The 19037-nt window shown below is 36.7% G+C and overlaps 1 protein-coding gene across 3 annotated transcripts in view; it reads left to right on the forward strand.

Moving 5' to 3' along the window:
• DMD (dystrophin) overlaps nt 1–19037 on the forward strand; it is a 1965474-nt gene that overhangs the window by 269116 nt on the left and 1677321 nt on the right. For all 3 annotated transcript variants that reach the window (XM_053917632.1, XM_053917633.2, XM_053917631.1), the window contains exon 2: nt 14200–14261. In XM_053917632.1, the coding sequence (XP_053773607.1) occupies nt 14200–14261 (62 nt within the window). The remainder of the gene's footprint in view (nt 1–14199; nt 14262–19037) is intronic.

Genomic DNA, 19037 nt, shown 5'->3' on the forward strand with positions numbered 1-19037 from the left:
AACTAACTCAAGGAAGCCCAGCTGGGAAGTAGCCGGGCTGCCCTTCGAGCCCAGATCATATAGCTCCGGAGCTCCGTGCTTCCTGAGAACACCACCAGCTTAAAGAATCAGATGATAGAATTTTAGGTGTGGAGAAACACATAGACATTATCTATTTCAAACTCTTATTTGTTTTAAAGTTGAGGAAATTGCGTTCCCCAGAACGAAATGATTTTTACTGAAGTGCACAGAGCTAGTTAGTAGTGCTGGGGTTCAAGTGGGAACATTCACTCAAGGCTCGCACCAGCGCTGCATCGGCACTGTTGTTATTATTTAAGGCAGGAAAACCGAGGCGCACTCCTGATGAGTAGCAGTGCCGCCACTCCCATTGAGATGGTCTGATTCACAGCTGAAATCACTAGATTGTTGTAACTCAGAAGAGTCATTCCTCTACGATCTGTTTAGTAGAAACAGCATAATAAAAGTAACCTTAAACTTGGGGAAAGCTAATGTCCTCAATTTCCAAACTTTGGAACATTTGGAGGTTCTACTTTACAATCATTTAATGTTCTGTCATCAGAAAGCAATATTTGCGGTGTGGTACCATTTGTGCAAATCTAAATATGAGAATAGAAAATCACACACACATAGATATAAAACTGTTCAAAGTTCATACATTGGTCCTAGGGGAAAGCCGTTTACCAATTTCATTTCTTTCCTAATGACTGGAATTCAGTATTTGTAAACATAAGATGGAGAAAACTGTAGTTAAGAAAAGTGCTTTTTTTGACACAGCAAATTCCTTTAAAACCTCAAATCTGTATGCTGTTTGCTAAATATGTTGTTGTTTGTAAGAATCCAGCTTTTCAATCTTTTATAATTCTGAGTTATACTTCCCCTTACAAGTTCAACACAATTGTACTCAAGTGCAAACAAAGACGTCAGTTTGGGAACTCTTCACAATGACTTAATTTACATGCTAACCTAAATTCACATCAATTTCAGTTATTAGTCACAATGCAGATCAAACTTCTTCATTGCCCTTGTGCACCTAAGAAAGTATTATTAGTGTCTTCCTGTCACAGATCTTAGAAAAGAAATAAACACATTTTTCATCCAATGGCATCATAAACTTGAAAAAAAGAGAAATCTTTCATTAGCAATCTTGGAAGAAGCTGTCGGTAACCACTTATCATCAGTATTAGCAACCTGGAGCTGAATAAAAATTGTGGGACTCTGTCCTCTGCTCTGCCACTTGCATCATCTATTAGCATTGGCACTTGATTAACTCTCCAAACTGTCTGCTCCTTTGATTAGCTCCTGGGACTTCTTTTGGATTATTACTAATAATTTTCTGAAATCTGTCCTAAAAGACAGATTCTAATGCTCTTTTTTTGCTGATTGCAAAATTTCCCCTGTTTATGCTGGAAGATGTTTGGCTTTATTCTATTTATACTCTTTGGCCTGATCTTGCACAAACACTGGCTTAAGACTTCCTTATTGGGTGAAGAGGGGATGAATGATCGCTCTCAAACTTTATTTCTGTTTTAAGTGCTTTCTGTATTTAGCACAAGGTATAAATGAGCAGTCTCAGTACTGACTATTGCTGTAACAATAATTCACTGCATTTCCTTAGAACATACTCTCTCCTGAAAGCACCTTCTAGATTGATTTCAGTCTAGGCTAATAACGTGGCTGTCTATAAGAAAAACGTGCTTGCTTTAATGTTTAAATTGTGAATGGCATGGCAAGGAGAAATACCAACATAGAAAAAATAATACATTCTAAATGGAAGACTTTCAGAACATTTTTAACACCTCAGTTTAAAGATATACATCAATTTATAGTAAATTTAAGTTCAAACAATTGAATTTTAAATGAAGAGACTACATAAAGTCAACTCTCATTGTATTTTATTCTGTAGGACACATATATTATTTACCTGCTATATTAGCTTTATTCTCGGCTAATGGTCTGTAAAAAAGTCTAAATCTCCATGACTTACAACAACATTTTTCTTAGTCCCGTGTCTGCTTCAATCTTTGTATTGGGTTCAGGTCGGTTCCACACATGTGTCTCCTTTTGGGGGAACCTAGTCTACTTGAGGCATGATTTTCCACTGGCAAAAGGAAGAAGAACCAAGAGGAATGAAAACACATCACAATTTTTAAGTCCCTAGCTCAGAAGTGACACAGTGATGACTACTCATATTTCATTGATCAAGGCAAGTCACACGATGAAGACCCATATCAATGAGGTGGGAAGTAAAATCCACTCAGGGGGATCCAGGGCAAACAGGGAGAGAGAGGAATGAATCACGAGCAAATAATGCAACTTACCAACCTGCCCAGAAGTTTTAATGCAATTCAATATATATATTGACTCTTTTTCTTTTGTACTAAGTCCTTGCTTAAGACTACATCTGATGCTTTACAGGATGCCTCACCAAAACAAAGCTAGCAGTTTGTTCCTGTGATTATTTCCACTTTACATGACTAGAAAACTGAGGCTTGGTGTTACTTAAGAGACACCTAAGGCTGACTAATACAAGATCAAGTCGAGTACCTTGGGCCTAGTACCCATAAGGGTTAGTTTGAATTACTCAGAAAGCTGACTCAAAGAAGCACTGGTGCAGGTAGTTCTTTCGGGAAGTGACTCCCAGAGGCATGGGGTGGGCGGTAGGGGAAATGAGTAGGGAAGGGAGAACAAGCAGTAGAGGTGCTGTTGTGGGTCATTCTGAGATCCATATCTCCTGTGACCCTCGGGGAGCCTGTCTCTTTAACTGAGCATTGTACCTTGGGAGAATTAAATCTCTCACTTTTGGGCCGCCCCTGCAGATGGGCTTACTAAATTCTAGAACTGGAGAAAGCTCTAATGCAAAGAAGCAGAGAGATGCACGTGCTTGAGGTTGGAAATCTTCAGCAACCACAGAATTTGTTCACAGTTACAGGTAAACTCAGGCTGGGTCAAGGAAATAAGGCATGAGGCATCAGCTATATCTTCTGTACCATTTATTTTTCAACATTTACTCCATAGTATATATTTGACAAATATATCTCATGATTTAAATATCACTTTAGAATGCACCCAAAAGGGACTCTGTGTTTTAGCTGTTGTCTGTTTATAAAGGATCTCATTGGCACAAACATTTGGAAGTGGCTGTTGTGCACTTTGGCTGATTGCTTTCCTTTTTATTTGAAAAGAACTATTTTATAATCCATTAAAATAGGTAAATATATGCCACAGAATAACCCTTTTTTGTTTTTTAGTAGAGAAATTGAATACCTCAAAAATGAAATTGACTAGGTTGAGGTATGGAAACATATCTAGTTAGCAGTTCTGCCACAGTATCCAAGTATTTAATTTCACCTCCAAATTATACCAGACACCATGATCTTATTTTCATTTATTCTGCCATAATCAGTCCATGTCTATTATTGTTAACTAAAATAAGTGATCTTTTTCATGAGTCACTGTTAAAGTGTATTTCAAGTCTGCATGCTAATTAATAGTAACTTATTTTTACCCATAACAAGTATACACCCACATATTCATGTTTAAACAAAATGATGTATTTAAAATCACTTTGTAAATTATAATGCACCACAGAAATATTCATTAATCCCATCATTGCTATGCACAGATTTCATTCTTCTTGGCACGAGGAGGTATAATTTATTCTAACACCATTTCACATTTTTCCTTTATCTTTCAGATCAAGAAAAGTCTAATTGCTGCACATTTATAAAAACTATTAAAAAAATCTTACTAATCGTTAATATGACTGCCACCTAGAAACTGTCTATTTTACAAGATAATTCAATTGATATAGATGGCTCGTGGAAAGTAGTGGTATATCCAGGAATAAATGTTTACAGCTTTTCTCTCTCTACTTTTTTCCTTGAGTTTTTCAGTATTAATATGTATCATAAGTCTGTCACTTTTAGTATTCCCGGTTCTGTGCTGTTCTTTTTAGTCCCAGGATACACATGGACACGATGAGATATGGAGAGGTTAAGCCACTTGGCTATCATCATAGAGCTAGTGAGAAGCAGAGCTGGGGTTTGAACCCAAGCTGCCTGATGCTGGAGGGAATGTGTCAGCCACAGACCCATACTGTATCTGATACATATTCTCAATGTCTGAACAGAATCCGCAGGGAACAAACATGAACCATTTGTGCCGTCTACCACATGGCGCCCTGCTTTCCAACTCGCCACCAAGGGCTTTTCGATACACTCTGGCGGTTCTGATGTCTCTTCCATTTTGACCTCATTGTTGTGATGCTTCATTTCATGCTAACTTCTATAACATACATAAAAATATTTCTATAACTCTTGTGTTGTATTTTCAATATCTATGGTTTTATTTTATGAATATGCAATCATGTGATTATGTAAGCTTCCAGCCACAACCTCAATGTGCTAATATAGCATAGATTCTGTGATTACATGACAGGGAATGGGAGAGAACTTTTATCCAGTATAAGCTGACATGGCTGTATGAATTACTTTCTGGGCCCATTGACTCCCTACAATAACAAGCAATTGACTCACATGAGAAAGAAGCAACATTTACAGGGGAGGTAAAGAGTCAGACGGGCCACTGCAGCCTGTTATTGCACATTGTGTTGGAGCCACGGCAGTCGTGAACGATGAAGTAAAGGTCAATGTCATCCCATTCCAGAATGTAATTTACCCAGAAAAATCAAGGCAGATTTTTTGCAAGAAATATTCTCTATTTTTTTTTTTTTTAGTCCTTGTAGTGATGAAAATAAATACCTCCGTCCCAAGGCCAAATTACGGGAGAAAATATTAAAAAGTGATTTAATACCTGGTGGGTGCGCAGTGAATTTTTAGAGAAATGAATTGATGATAAAGACAGACGGTTTATAATGAACAGAGCAGTTTGAGCTGAATGGTGAAGCGGAGAGAAAAGACATTGGCTTGGGACTCATTAGGTCTCAGATTTAATTGTGGTATTGATTAATCATTTGATTTACTCAACCAACTCTTATTAAGTACGTGTTTCTGCTTCAATCTACCATATTGGGTATACAGAAGTTTCAAAGTCATAGTAGTCTTCCCATCTAAGTGTGGTCCCATATAGGGGTTGATGGGTGGTATGCGGACTGCATTGTAAAAGAGAGTAATGTTCTTGTGTGCATGTGTGTGTACATGCCCCCATATAATAGTGATACAGTTTGAGAAATGCTAAAATGGTTGTATATATCAGAAGAATCGCTGAGTTGTGCCGAGGACAGAAGGGTGATTGCGCAAATCTGATATTTGAACCCGATCTTGAATGTGAAAGATAGGTCACATGTCAGGGACTGCAGGAGCAAAGGACTAAAGAGAGGGTGTGGCTAATTCAGGGCGACATTTGACTTGGGTGTCTAGGGTAGACCTGGTAGGTATGTGTACAGAGGATACGTGTGAGTGCCAACAGTCATGATGGATATTCTGTTCACAGAAGCATTTGAGGTCAAATGGTGAGTCCCTCATATGCCATTCTAAATAATCTGGTTTTAACCTCCGGACAAGCATTTCTCAAACTTGAATAATGACTCCAGAGTTACTTATTTACTTACCAGATGAATGATGATGCCATTAATTGACAGGAGGAGTAGAATACCTGAATTTACTTGGGAAGATGAATGATATTGTTAAGGCACCTGGAGGACACCTAGGTGGAGGTATTAACCAGAGTCAGCTGTGTCACTGTGAAACTCAGGACATTGATCAAGATGAAAAATATAGATTCAGGTGTCATTGGTATCAGTATATAGTGGTGGTTCGAGTGGAGGAGGGAGTCACTTTGCTTAGGAAGAGTAAACATTGTAGACAAGACAAGGAGAGATGAAGAATAGATAGGACCCTGGGAAAATGGCAATATTTCTAGGGTGAATGGCACATAAGTCAGTGAAAGAGATTAGGAACAGCCTTTGTGTCTGAAGGATAACCAGGAAGCAGTGATATTTCAGATCAGAAAGCTGGCTCACACTTTCCTTCACTATGGGTGTTTCCGTTAGTACGTGCCGGTTGGCTTGTATCCCTTAAGTCTTTATTTTCAACTAAGGTCTGTCTCTTGTTTTTTGGGTGCCTGTATCCAAGTCCCTACTACACATACCCTTCTTCTTGTCTCAAAACACTCCAAACTCAGTATTTCCCAGTTCTTCCCATACTGCCCTTACATATATAGACTCAGACATTCTTCTTCCTGGGTTCTCCAGACTCCAGTTTGATCCAGGATCATTGGCTGTACCTCTTCCCAATCCCCTACCTCCACGTTTAATGAAAAACTCATTCTTACCAGCAGTACCTATTGAATATATCTTGCTTGTATGTACCTCTCTCCAGTCCCACTGCGATTCACCAATACAGGCCATCATTGCTTCTCACATGGATTAGAGTTTACAACCAGCTAGTTGGTCTTTCTCTTTCCAGTCTTAACTCTACCTATGTTCTCCATATTGTGAAATTCATTTCCAAAATAGATACCTCTATTGACATGGCCCTACTTAAAATTCTGCTTTGGTTTCTGCCTGTCTTCTGGCCAAAGTTTAAGGCTCTTCATAATTTGGCTAATGAGGATTTCTCTGTTTTCTAGAGTCATTTCTGCCACTTTAGTCCTCTTCCTTCTCTAGTACCTTGAAAAGACCATGCTCTTTCTGTCTCATCCTGATAGTTGCACCTGCTCTTTCTATCTGGAGTTCTCTTCCACCTTGTCTGCTCTATACTCTTCATTAATTTTCAGAACACAGCTGAGATGTCACTTCATCAAGGGAAGCACTGGATTTTCCAAGTTAGTTTCCTTCCCCTATGCTGATGAGGAAATGTCCTGCGTTTTTCTTTAACAGGAAACTTATCTGCAGATCTACCATCTATTCTTTTTGTACCTACATTTCTCTCACTATGCTACAAGAACAAAAGGGTAGGAACATTATCTTTTACAGAGTTGTATTTCTACCATCTAGTAAGTAACTGTATGTATTTGTCTCTTGACTTAATAGTCTTAAATAGGAAAGTTTATGTATTAGCTTATATCGATGCTATGAAAATGACCACAAATTTAGCAGCTGAAAATGGCAGATTCATCATGTAACAGTTCTTCAGGTCAAGAGTCTGAAATTGGTCCCAGTGGGCTAAAATTAAGGAGCCAACAGAGCTATGTGCCTTCTGGAGGCTACAGGGCAGAATCCGTTTCCTTGTCTTTTCCATTTTGTACAGGCTGCCCCCATTGTTTGGCTCATGGCCCTCTTCCTCCATCTTCAAAACCAGCAACATTGGGCCAACTCTTTCTCATGCTGCCGTCTCTTTGGATCTCCCTCTTATGCTACCCTCTTCCCCTGTTCGGGACCCTTTTGATTACACTGGATCCCTGGAATAACTCAGAATTATCTCTCTATCACAAATTAGCTGATTAGCAAACCTAATTTCATCTGCAACCTTAATTCTCTTTACCATCACGAAGAGTTTTAAAAACAATTTAAATGTAACTATTTTAAAACAAGTATGTTTTAAAAAACTTATTCACAGATTCCGGTGTTGGGGACATGAACATCTTTGAAGGACCATTATTCTGTCTACCACAGGTTAATGGAATTAATGTCTGCAGAGGAGGAAAATGAGAAGAGGTCTGAAAAGGAAATTTTGTCTTCATTATCTTAAACCACCTGAGTTGAGCAGCGCTATGTAACACATTCTATGCTAAGGGCTGGGAAGGCGCTTACAATCCAGGCAGTCGCTGTCTTGGAAATGAGGAAGGATACAGGTGTTGTTATTAAGGAAAAAACGATTGTAGGATGATGAGCAGTGAAAATCACATCACATTGATTGCAGAGTGAGTGGGAAATAAAGAAACATCTTTGCCACTGTTTTTCTCTTCTTTTGTCTCGTAATTTAATGATTTTAGACCTCCTCATTATAAAATGACCACAGATGTCACCTTCGGCCCTAGCATTCTATAATCCTATGATCAAAAGCTATTACTCAGATTTAATGGAAAGCATTTTTCATGCCATTTCCCTTTCTGCTCTCCTCTACTTTGCATTGCCATTCTGTAGCATTAATAACATGGTAAATCCATTTTGTAAATAAGTCCAGAATTTGGGGCCTTTCTTTCTAATGCTCTGCGGTATCACATCACCTTACCTAACATTTACCATTCATCTTCCCTATTTCTCATTTCCCTTCTTCTCATTTTTTGGTGGAAGCAGAAAATGAACTGACCCTAATAGCTCTTCCATATTACTTAATAGTCCTCTCTTTAAGTGAAATAAACTCATATCCCTTTATATCCTTTTACTGTGTGCATTTCTAAACTGTTATCAACTTTCCTATTTCTCTATTCCTAAACTTATATTTTCTGGGTCTCTTCAGTGAAGAGGATCTTCAGTTAACATATTCGCCAGTGCCAAGTAAATAGTATTCTTCAAAAATGTTTTTCTAGCGCAGATTATGATTAACTGGCCTGTGTCTATTATTCTTGGTGTTCATAGAAATGGTTTGGATTTTTTTTTATGCTTTTACTCTCGTCATCTTAGCTGATAGCATGTAAGGGGCCGTCTCATGCAAACTCTCCATGACCTCACTGCCAACTCCCTTTGTAATTTCATCCCATCCCACTTCCTTCTTCACATTTTAGAGTGCAGCAAAATTGAATGGCACATAATGAAGACCACGCCCTTTTGGTTTCTTATCTCCCTGCCTTTGCCCTTGCAGGTTCCCCAGAGGACGCAGTGTTCCCATTACACCTTTTTTCTTTCCTTATTTTTGTTTATCCTTTTTACTCAGCCTAGCCATCACCTTCAAGAAAATGTCTTCCCTAACATCCATGTGTCTTCATATCCCTTTCTCTGTGTTTCTGTAATACCCTTGAATATATGTACCCTTGCTTATATAAAATATTTCATATTTATCTATAATATGTCTATTTTCTACTAAGCTGTGAACTTTGGCAAAGACTGAGTCTTGTTTATCTTCAAAGTAACTAGTGTAGGACCAGCACACACTAAGCATTCCACAAATCATTACTCTATAAATTACTGCATAAATAAATGATCTCTTTATGTCTTAACAGCTGTGTGAGTTAAAATGCAATTACTACCTTCATTCCACAGATAAAGAGACTGAGGCCTGGTGGTTTTAAGGTCACAATTCTAAAAAGTTCTGCACTAAAAGTGGAAGCCAGTTCCCCTGATTCAATGTACTCTGTTTGCCCACTATCATTTCGGTGCAGTCACTCACTGTGGTGATTCAGGAATATGACAATTATCCCACATTTGTAGGGGACTGAGCGTCTCAGGAATATAAAAGCTAATAACAGGGCTAAAGGTCATCGCACTAAGAAAATATGAAGAGCCACGTTTACTGAATAAAAATGGCTTTCTTGGAAAGGGTTAATTAGTTCTGAAATAAAATACAATTTTTATGTCATGGTAGAAAACTAATTTTATACGGCTTTTCCCCATAGAGGGAATAAAATACAATGCTGGTCATTTTTTCCAATTTATAAAGTAGTAGTTCTTCACTCTTTGGTACCTGCAGGGCACAGTTTCCAAGTAAATTTTTCTAAAAGAGACTTTCTTCCTTGCCTCTCACATTAATACACCCTGGCATATTTTATTAGGAAAAGAAAATCAGTTATAAACAAGCCCTAGAGAAAATGCAATAGAATATGTGCTACTTGAAATGACTAAAGAGGAGCATATAGATAATCACTTCCTGGGAAAAACAGATTTTAGATTCTTCTTTTCCCATTCTCTTTGTTGCTAATTTCCCATTAATGGCTCTTAGTCTGTGTGTCTATAATAACATACATTGTCTTAAGAGATGGAAATAGACTCTAAACTCTGTAACAATTTATAGATGTATGTCTATGTATATCGAGTTTAGATTAGCTATGGATATATAATTGATCATGCTTAAAATGATCAACTTTTAAGTAACCTGGGAAATGCCAATGGAAATGGGTAGATTTAAATATGTAAAACTATAAAAATACCAGCCCAATCAAAATGAAGTGAATATTAAAAGGAATATGACCACTTGGGGACAGATGTTCATTCATTGACTAGGAATAATAGCTTAATTTACAGTAGTGATTCTTACCTTAGATTTCATGGTAAGAGGCATCTTCTGTGGGAAAGTCAGTGAATCCCATGAAACTGTATGTAAATATGTCTGTCTAGTCATTTTTTTCTGCAGAGAAGAATCATTATTTTAGCAGGTAATCAAATGGAGTCCACATCTTATAATATTTAAGAACTACTGATTGATGATCTCAGTCCAATTAATTTTAGAATTTCAAGTACTCAATAGACACATGAGCAGAGGAAATAAGCAGGTATTTTGATAAAAGTAGAAAAGAATTTGATACATGTATGGAACACGTTGTACTTCGTTAGTTATCAGACTCAAATTTCAGCAAGCATCAACTATTTGCTCATGCCTAATAAAGCAGCAATCACTTTAAAAGCAAAAGCAACAAAAACTCATACCAATCGCATCACCCCTTTCTTTCTGGTACCACTAAAAATTGGTATGATCATTGGAAAAGCAATATGACGGTATTTAGTAAAAGCCGTAAAAGTTCCCGTAACATTAACCCAGTAATTTATCCTAAGGCTACAAGCTGAAAGAGAATGGATGAAGATGTAGATTATGGTGGAATCTCTAGTAGGAAACTAAAGGATGGGATAGTTAAGATAAAATACGTGAAAAAAGGCAGACTATTATCGTGCCAGGTACAGGTTTATGGAGATTGTAATGTGCAAAGAAAATTTGGGTGATTGTTGAATGTTACATATGTCCATAATGTTAATATATGGCAAAAACTGAACACTAAATATCAATGAGTAAATACATGAGCATTTTGAATTAAACTATCAACCAATGAATCATCTAGCCTCATAAGGAAGGTTCAGGTTTTCATTCTGGATAAATCCATGCAGGGTATGCCTTGTAAAATCTAGGAACTCCTCAGGTTGTTCAAAACAGAGGCTCTGAATTCATAGTTGTTTTGTATATATGTGAATATATTCAGCTTTTGTGACTCTGATTATTTGATGGCATTCCATATTATCTGTGCAATTACAATATAAACTGGTCAGGGTGAAAAGCCATGAACTTTGATTCAAATAATCCATATCAGGTTCATCTCTGGCACCTCATAGCTTTATTCCTTTTGACCTTGTATCCTTTTAACCTATAAAATGACAAATTACATGTGGATTGAAATAATGTATGCAAAACGGTTTTGTGAGCAATAAGGCATTACAACATTTTATATATTTTATAATAATAATAATATAATGAGTTACCTTAATATTTATCATGTTAAAGAAAGTAAATGTTACTATACCACAATAAAACATTAGCGAGTAATTTATTTTATTGGAAGTGCATTTTTCTTGTATTCAAAGCAGACAAGGAGAGAGATGACATCTAGTGAAGGTGTTTATATAATAAAGGTCATTTGCACGTAATGTCAAGGTTTTTCTCCTGCACTTAAGGCCTATCTGCACACTGCTTTTTGCATATATAAATGAAAACAATAAAAATATTGCCTTCCTCCCTACTTTTCACTTAAAAGCATCTGGAACAAATCTTTTCAAATGTCTTCTTACTCAGCTTTTGGTGAAGATGGTTGGGTATGTTTTATTTATTTTTTATTTCATCTTTACTGTATTTTCTTCATTACTATTTACTCCTCTTATACCCACTTCCCCTCAGCAATCCCCATACTGTGGTCCACATCCATGAGCCCTTTTCCCTTTTTTCTCAGTCCCCCCATCCCCTACATCCCCTAACCTAACCCCCATAGCTGTCAACCCACTCCCTGTCTATGAGTCTGTCTCTTTTTGCTTGTTAGTTCATTAGATTCCACATAAGAGTCAAATCATATGGTGTTTGTTTTCCTCTGACTGGCTTATTTCACTTAGCATAATGCTCTCCAGTTCCATCCATGCTGTCGCGAAGGGTAAAACTTTCTTCTTTTTTTACAACCAAGTAGTATTCCATTATGTAAATGTGCCATAGTTGTTTTATCCACTCATCTACTGACGGACACTTCGGCTGCTTCCATATCTTGGTGATTGTAAATAATGCTGGCCCTGGCCCGTGTAGCTCAGTTGGTTGGGCGTCATCCTGTGAAATGAGAGGTTGCTGGTTCACTTCCCAGTCAGGGCACAAACCAATTGAACGATGTTTCTCTCCCTCTCTGTGTCCCTCCCTTCCCTTCTCTCTAAGAATAAATAAATAAAATCTTTTTCGAAGTAAAAATAAATAAAAACCTCTGAATGAATGCTTTCAGATGACATTTACTCTCCCATATCTGATAGATAGGGTATGCATACACATGTAGGAATGATTAAGTGGAGTTGCAAAAAAGGTCATTACATTATTTTGCAAATGTAACTCAAGTCATGGAGAGCACAATTTTAGTTCATTGTACGTGTGTGTACACATACACACACCGCGCTGAGAAATATATATACAGGCTAGTCTTTCTACAGCAAGTCAGTGAAAATGGTTACATTTTGGCCATTTGAAATGTTCTCTTTATTCTTATTAGATCTGAAAACTATTATTATCTATTTTTATTTATTCACAGTTGTCAACAAACAAAAGACTTCCATTGTGATTTATCTTATATTGTATGGCCAATGCTGATATTTTACTATGTACTTACATAGCAGCTCATGGAAGTAACATTATTAAATAAGAAGAAAGCATTCTGTGATGCTGACTAAAACTTTCTCATCCACGAAAAGAGTTTCAGGTTTATTTATCCACTCTTACCTCTGATATTGCTTAAGAGTATGTACTTATGGATTAATAATGTGTTTTAGTTCTGGCTGATGTGGCTCCGTGGATTGAGTGTGGGCCTGCAAACCAGGGTGGTCGCCAGTTCGATTCCAGGCCGGGGTAAATGTCTCAGTTGTGGGGCCCGGTCCGTGGTGGGAGATGCATGAGAGGCAACCACACATTGATGTTTCTCTTCCTCTGTTTCTCCCTCCGTTCCCCTCTCTCTAAAAATAAATACATAAAATCTTTTAAAAATAATGTGTGTTAAAGATAAAAGATAATCATAGTGAATGGATACATTTGTCATGGGGATGGTAATTCTTTATATCATCTGTTATTCGGAGAAGCAACGGAAACTGAAAAATAATATGAGAGAAAATAAGTTTATTTTATCAGAGTATTTCAGTAAGATTTCTTTTGACCTGCACAAATAAAATGTGAAATATCTCCATTTTAAATCTTTGAAAAATGTACTCATTTATTGAGCACTGACTAACATGATTACATTTACAATAATTCAAAGATAGGCTTTGGCTTCAGAAAAGCCATTTTAAGAAATCAAGATTAATGATTTTTCTGTCCGTTTGACTCAATACTAATTTCTAATTTAGGAAAGAAAAGATAATTTTTAGAAGTATGAGTTCTGTGAAGCTGTTCCTTAATCATTTACCCCGCTAATCTCATGTTATGAGAAGTCCTTGGGGGATTTTTTCCCTTGAGTATTTATATGTAATCCATGAAGAGTATCATTTGCATTTCAATTCAAAATTTCCTGAGTTTTAGATGAAAAGAGGTACTAAAATTTTTGGAGTGGTAAGGTTCCCCCTCCTTTAAAGTTATTGAGGAAATACTTGCTGAACTGTTCATCTGTCCAGACAATGTGTTAATTTCAGGGATGCAAAGATAAGTAAACCATGCTGCTGATTATTAATAAACCTCCCCTAGGATGGGAGTTGGCTATGCTAGTGGCCTGTGTTAGAGCATGCAGGCATTGCAAAGCAGCGAAAAGTCATTTCTACATGGATTGGCAGTAAGGGTTAAGAGGAAAGGCTCAGGAATAATTTTCCAGAAGCAATGACAGATATATGGGTTCTTCTGCTTATACTAGAGTATCTACTTATTAGGGGGAAATAAGTAGTATTTCATTTATTTAGATGAGACTTTTTTTCTGTAATGCTTTTATATAATAGTTGAATGAGCATGGAATTGAGCATATCAGTTATTTTTCAGATTTCATTTTCGTTTTCGTATCCAATACCAACATCGCTCATGTTTAATTTCATTTATCAATAAATTTAATAATATATAAAATAACACCAATGTGTAACAAAGTTATTTTGATTATAAAACATGAATGATATTCAAAATTGCTGCTGAACTCTTAAGCTTTTTGTTTTATTTTCCATTGTAGATGAAAGAGAAGATGTTCAAAAGAAAACATTCACAAAATGGATAAATGCACAATTTTCTAAGGTAAGGATATTTTGTTACTTCTGTTTTTAAGATGCAATATGAGTCGGCTGAATATTCAAAATGAACTGTGTACCTGTTTACTTTAAATGTCCATATTGTTTTTTCAGAGTATCATTTCATATTAGCTATGCAAATCTGGGCATATTACAATGACTTTTAACTAATGAAGGAGAAGCAGCAGAATATATGATAAAGAGAAATTATTTAATTTGGCAACATGTACCTTTGGTTGTTCTTGATAGGATATCAGTCATCAGAGGATTATTAACAGCAATCTTCCATCAAGTACCTAGACTATGTCACAGATTAAAAGACGATATAAGGGATTTTTATTGTTTTGAAATGATATATTTTGTCTTTCTCGGTCTTTACCAAGTTCAAGAAAAACTGATATAACTGCCTTGACTCTGTCTGATGATCAGTTTATCCTCTCCTTCTGCAGCAATCAACCCATCCTCTTAATAATATGTATTGATTTTACAATGGGAACTCACTCATGATTGATAGCATGATGCTAGATAATTATATATGTACATAGAGTAAAATATTCTTATCTTGAAAATGAGCATGAAGAGTGCAGTTAAAGGAGGTTTATGTGGATTTCAAGGTGAGAAAGACTTGGATTTAAATTTAATAATTCTGCATTTGGGCAGACCAAATGCTTTGTCAGTCAGTTCCTTCATCTTTCCATCGTGTATGTGTGTATACCTACGTATTGAGTGCCTACCTAGTAAATCAAATCCAGATAATGGGAATATAAAGCTAATAAAATACGGGCCCTATATTGAAGGCTTTAAGTGGTTATTTTGCATTGTCTTGTGAGGACTAAGAGACACTATATGTAAAAATTCCTAGCACGATGCCTGACGTGCAATATACACGAATTTTTCATGGGTCTGTCTCATTTTGTGAAAGTCTCGGTAATGGATTCAGAACAACGCACTGGGTGATGTGATCTAAATAATGGACTGTTTACTGTTATGAAAGGCTATAGTGTATCATCCGTGCTTTGTGGTATTTAATAGCAGAATTTTGCTGTGTACCCTGTAGTATATTGACAAGAAATCAAGTTACTGAATTTTAACTAATCAAATTCCATCTGTATTTACTTACTGAGTTAATAATTTATTAATTGGTATCACAGAGCTTTACACAATAAGCTGAAGAATATACCTTTTTACAATCTCAAGTTTTTTAACTCAATAGGGTATAAAAATTAAAAAGAATATGTTATAATAATGCAAATGAACAAGAGTAAATGAAAAATAAACTGAAATATTTAAGATGGGAATTCATAATTCTCAGAATATTGACCAGATGAGTATGTATGGTTTAATTTCTGTATCTAGCATCCTCTTTAAAATGTTCTTATATTAGGAATTTTGACATAGGCAACAGATAAAAGCTTTCAAAGAAATGCATAGACAAATCAGCATTATAAAGAGATTTTTGAAATAATACACCTAACGTAATACTCTGAATCTTAGAATTAAATCAATGAGTTCTTTTTAATAAGATGTGTAACCACGAGAAAGACAAACCCAATGTGAATTCTCATTCCAGAAATCGAAACACATCATCCCACTCTATACACTGACCTTTTCAAATACCATTTACCACAATCCCTGTGCTAATAAGCAGACCTCAGTTAGGTGTCTTATCTTCTATGAATACACTGTTGGCACTGCCTTAGAGCAATTTTCCCAACCCTTATAACTGCCCATATTTTATTATTATTATTATTTTTTTCTTTATCCTCACCTGAGGACTTTTTTTTTTCCCATTGCTCTTACAGAGAGAGCGGTAAGGAGAGAGAGAGAAACATCGATTGATTGCTTTCTCATATGTGCCCCGAATGGGGGGTCAAACCCACAACCTGGTTATGTGCCCTGTCCGGGAATCAAACCCAGGACTTTTCATTCTATGGGACAGTGCTCCAGCCACCTGAGCCATCCCAGGCAGGACAGAGGGCCCATAGTTAAAAGCTGTAGAATAACCACATTCCTGAGTGCACTGGCTGCTTTTACCCAAGTATCCCTCTCTCCAAATTCAACTCCCATTGATTTCGTTTATTTTATAAATCTTCTACCTAAACCAATTAAAATTAGATCAGGAAAGTCATTTTTTCAAATATAAAAGTTTCATATTTGGGCATATCCTAGGTATGAGGAATATAAATAAATGTTTATAATGACAGAGGAAAAATATTTAGAGATAATTTTTATGTGTGTGTGCATGTTGATTTTTCATTTAGAGAACTTGAAACAATATATTTCCCATGTTGTCTGACTTTGTCTCATCAAGACCTTAGGTACATCGCTAAATTTTATTTATTACACTTTCGAAGATAATGAGAATTAGAGAAAGCTAATGGGTTCCATGAAGCCACTCGGTGATACCAAAAGATGGGCATAACTGTGGCGTGCGTCATTTGACGCATGCTTGTTGCATCACTACATGGCGCTCAGCAGAAATCTAGGCCTGTAGGAGACACGGAATTAGTTCAACTTGCATCTTCAGAGCTCTTGGAACCTACACATTTAGAAGATGTTGGATAACTGCCAAATGGAATAGCGCTGAGTGGGCTGTGGGGGTTCAGTACCAGGGAAACCTCTACGATTAAAGCTCTACACACCAAAAGACTCTGAAAGGGTGATTTTCAAGTGTTTTCGTGTCATGGCACACGTAAACTAATTACTAAAATTCTGCAGCACTCCCCAAAATATACTATATATTTTTTTGCCACTCTGACAAAAATAGATATAATTTTGATTCCTTCATAGCAGACGACTATTGTTATGTTGCCTGTTGTGATTTTTTCTTTTTTGACCGTCTAAGGGAAAAGAGGTCGGTGCCCATGACTAAATAGCCAGGTGTTGCATGTTTTAAAAACTCTCATGGCACCCCGGTGGAAAATCGCTGCTCTGAAGAGAGGAACATCAAAGAGCAAGACACTCCGACTGAGAAAATGGGAACACACCGAAGGCAGGAACGTGTTTCCTTTGTAACCCCAAGGATGATAATTACTAGTGACTCAATAAATACAGTCAGCGTGTTCTGGTCCGTAGTACAGCTAATGAAATATACACTGAGTATAAGCCAAAAAGGAAAAATTCTGAATGGAAAAGAACGTGTCGAAGAAGACTTTACCAGGAGAGATGAAGCAATGAAAAATGATCATCTGTCTAAGGGGTCAATTAGACAAAAACAAACGCACACAGCAGTAAAAATGAATCTGGTCAATTAAAATGATTCATCAGGGAGGCATACATACACATTTACATAGTATTTGTAAAGTACAGAGAGATCGCAAAGTAGTTCCTTGTTATTTGGTAAAGCTCCATAAGGGGTATTTTAAGGGAAAAACGTGATTAAATATAGCCTTATTACGTCGTATCATTTGAAGCCAAATGTACCTTTGTAGTAAATCCAACTGCTTTTCCACTTTATGGTAGCACTTTAAAATAGGTCCTGTCTCTTTGTCAAAATAACTCTTCTATTAACCTTCAATGCTAAAAATTTCTACTAGAGTGTGACTTATCACATCTATTCTCTAAAGATAAGCAAACATTGTTTACCTCCACAGAAGCACAAAGCCATTGCTAAAAAAGATTATTTCAAGGTAAATATTCTATTCATATATTTGTAGATACTTTATAATTTTCAAAAAAAATATACCACAAATATAATTCACGTAATAAGATCCTTGTTCATTCATACAAGTTCATCCACATAAGCTTATTTAAGGCAAGTACACTTTTGAAATCATGACCAGAATTAATTTGGTTATACAGTTTGCTTGATGTTTGTGTTCAAGAAAAAGCAATCTGTGGGGACAAATATTTACTATGAGAACAATTGAAAGATTTAAACCATCGCCCAATGAGTTATGTGATAGTTATGGTCTTATACTGGATTTAGTAATTATCTTTATTTCCATCCTCTCTCTATAGCCTATCAGGGATGTCAAACTCATTTTCCTTGGGGGCCACATCAGCCTCTTGGTTGCCTTCAAAGGGCTGAATGTAGAGCTCCTTGTCCCTAGTTAAGGAGTAGTTACATGTATACAGTCCTACAATTACATTTGGCCCTTTGAAGGCAACCGCGAGGCTGATATGGCCCCCAGGGAAAATGAGTTTGACACCCCTGCTATATACTGTTTTGTGTGATTCTTCCAAAAGCAGTATACTTTATATTTGACTTAAATGAAGTGGAAATGTGTTACTGGTTATGTCTAAGAACTTCACAAGAGCTCCTGATATGATAATAAGTTTATATGTTCATTGCCATGACGTATATGTCCATAAAAACCCAGGACTAGCCCTGACTGGTGTGGCTCAGCGGGTTTGATGTCATCCCACAAACCAAGAGATTGCCGGTTCGATTCCCAGTCAGGGCACATGCCTGGGTTGTGGGCCAGGTCCCCAGTTGGGGGCGTGCAAGAGGCAAGCAATCAATGTTTCCGTAGCGCATGGATGTTTCTCTCCCTCTAAACATAAATTTTAAAAATCTTTACAAAACAAACCAGGATTAACTCAAGATAACAATAACATGAGTTAATTGATATAACATACCTTTCCCAAGCATTCCTTATAATTTACCTTTTAGCCAGCACGATGAGCACGGTATAAAGCAAATTAGCACTAAAGTTGTGAGTCAGTAAATCGGGCTTCTTTACAGAGCTCTGTCCCCTGCAGCCTTAGGGAAAATCACTATATCAACACTTGAATTCATTTTGGAAAGAAAGGTAAACATAAAATTCTAATTCTTCAAGTC

The sequence above is a fragment of the Desmodus rotundus genome, chromosome X (genome assembly GCF_022682495.2).
Source record: "Desmodus rotundus isolate HL8 chromosome X, HLdesRot8A.1, whole genome shotgun sequence".
In the NCBI taxonomy this organism is placed as follows: Eukaryota; Metazoa; Chordata; class Mammalia; order Chiroptera; family Phyllostomidae; genus Desmodus; species Desmodus rotundus.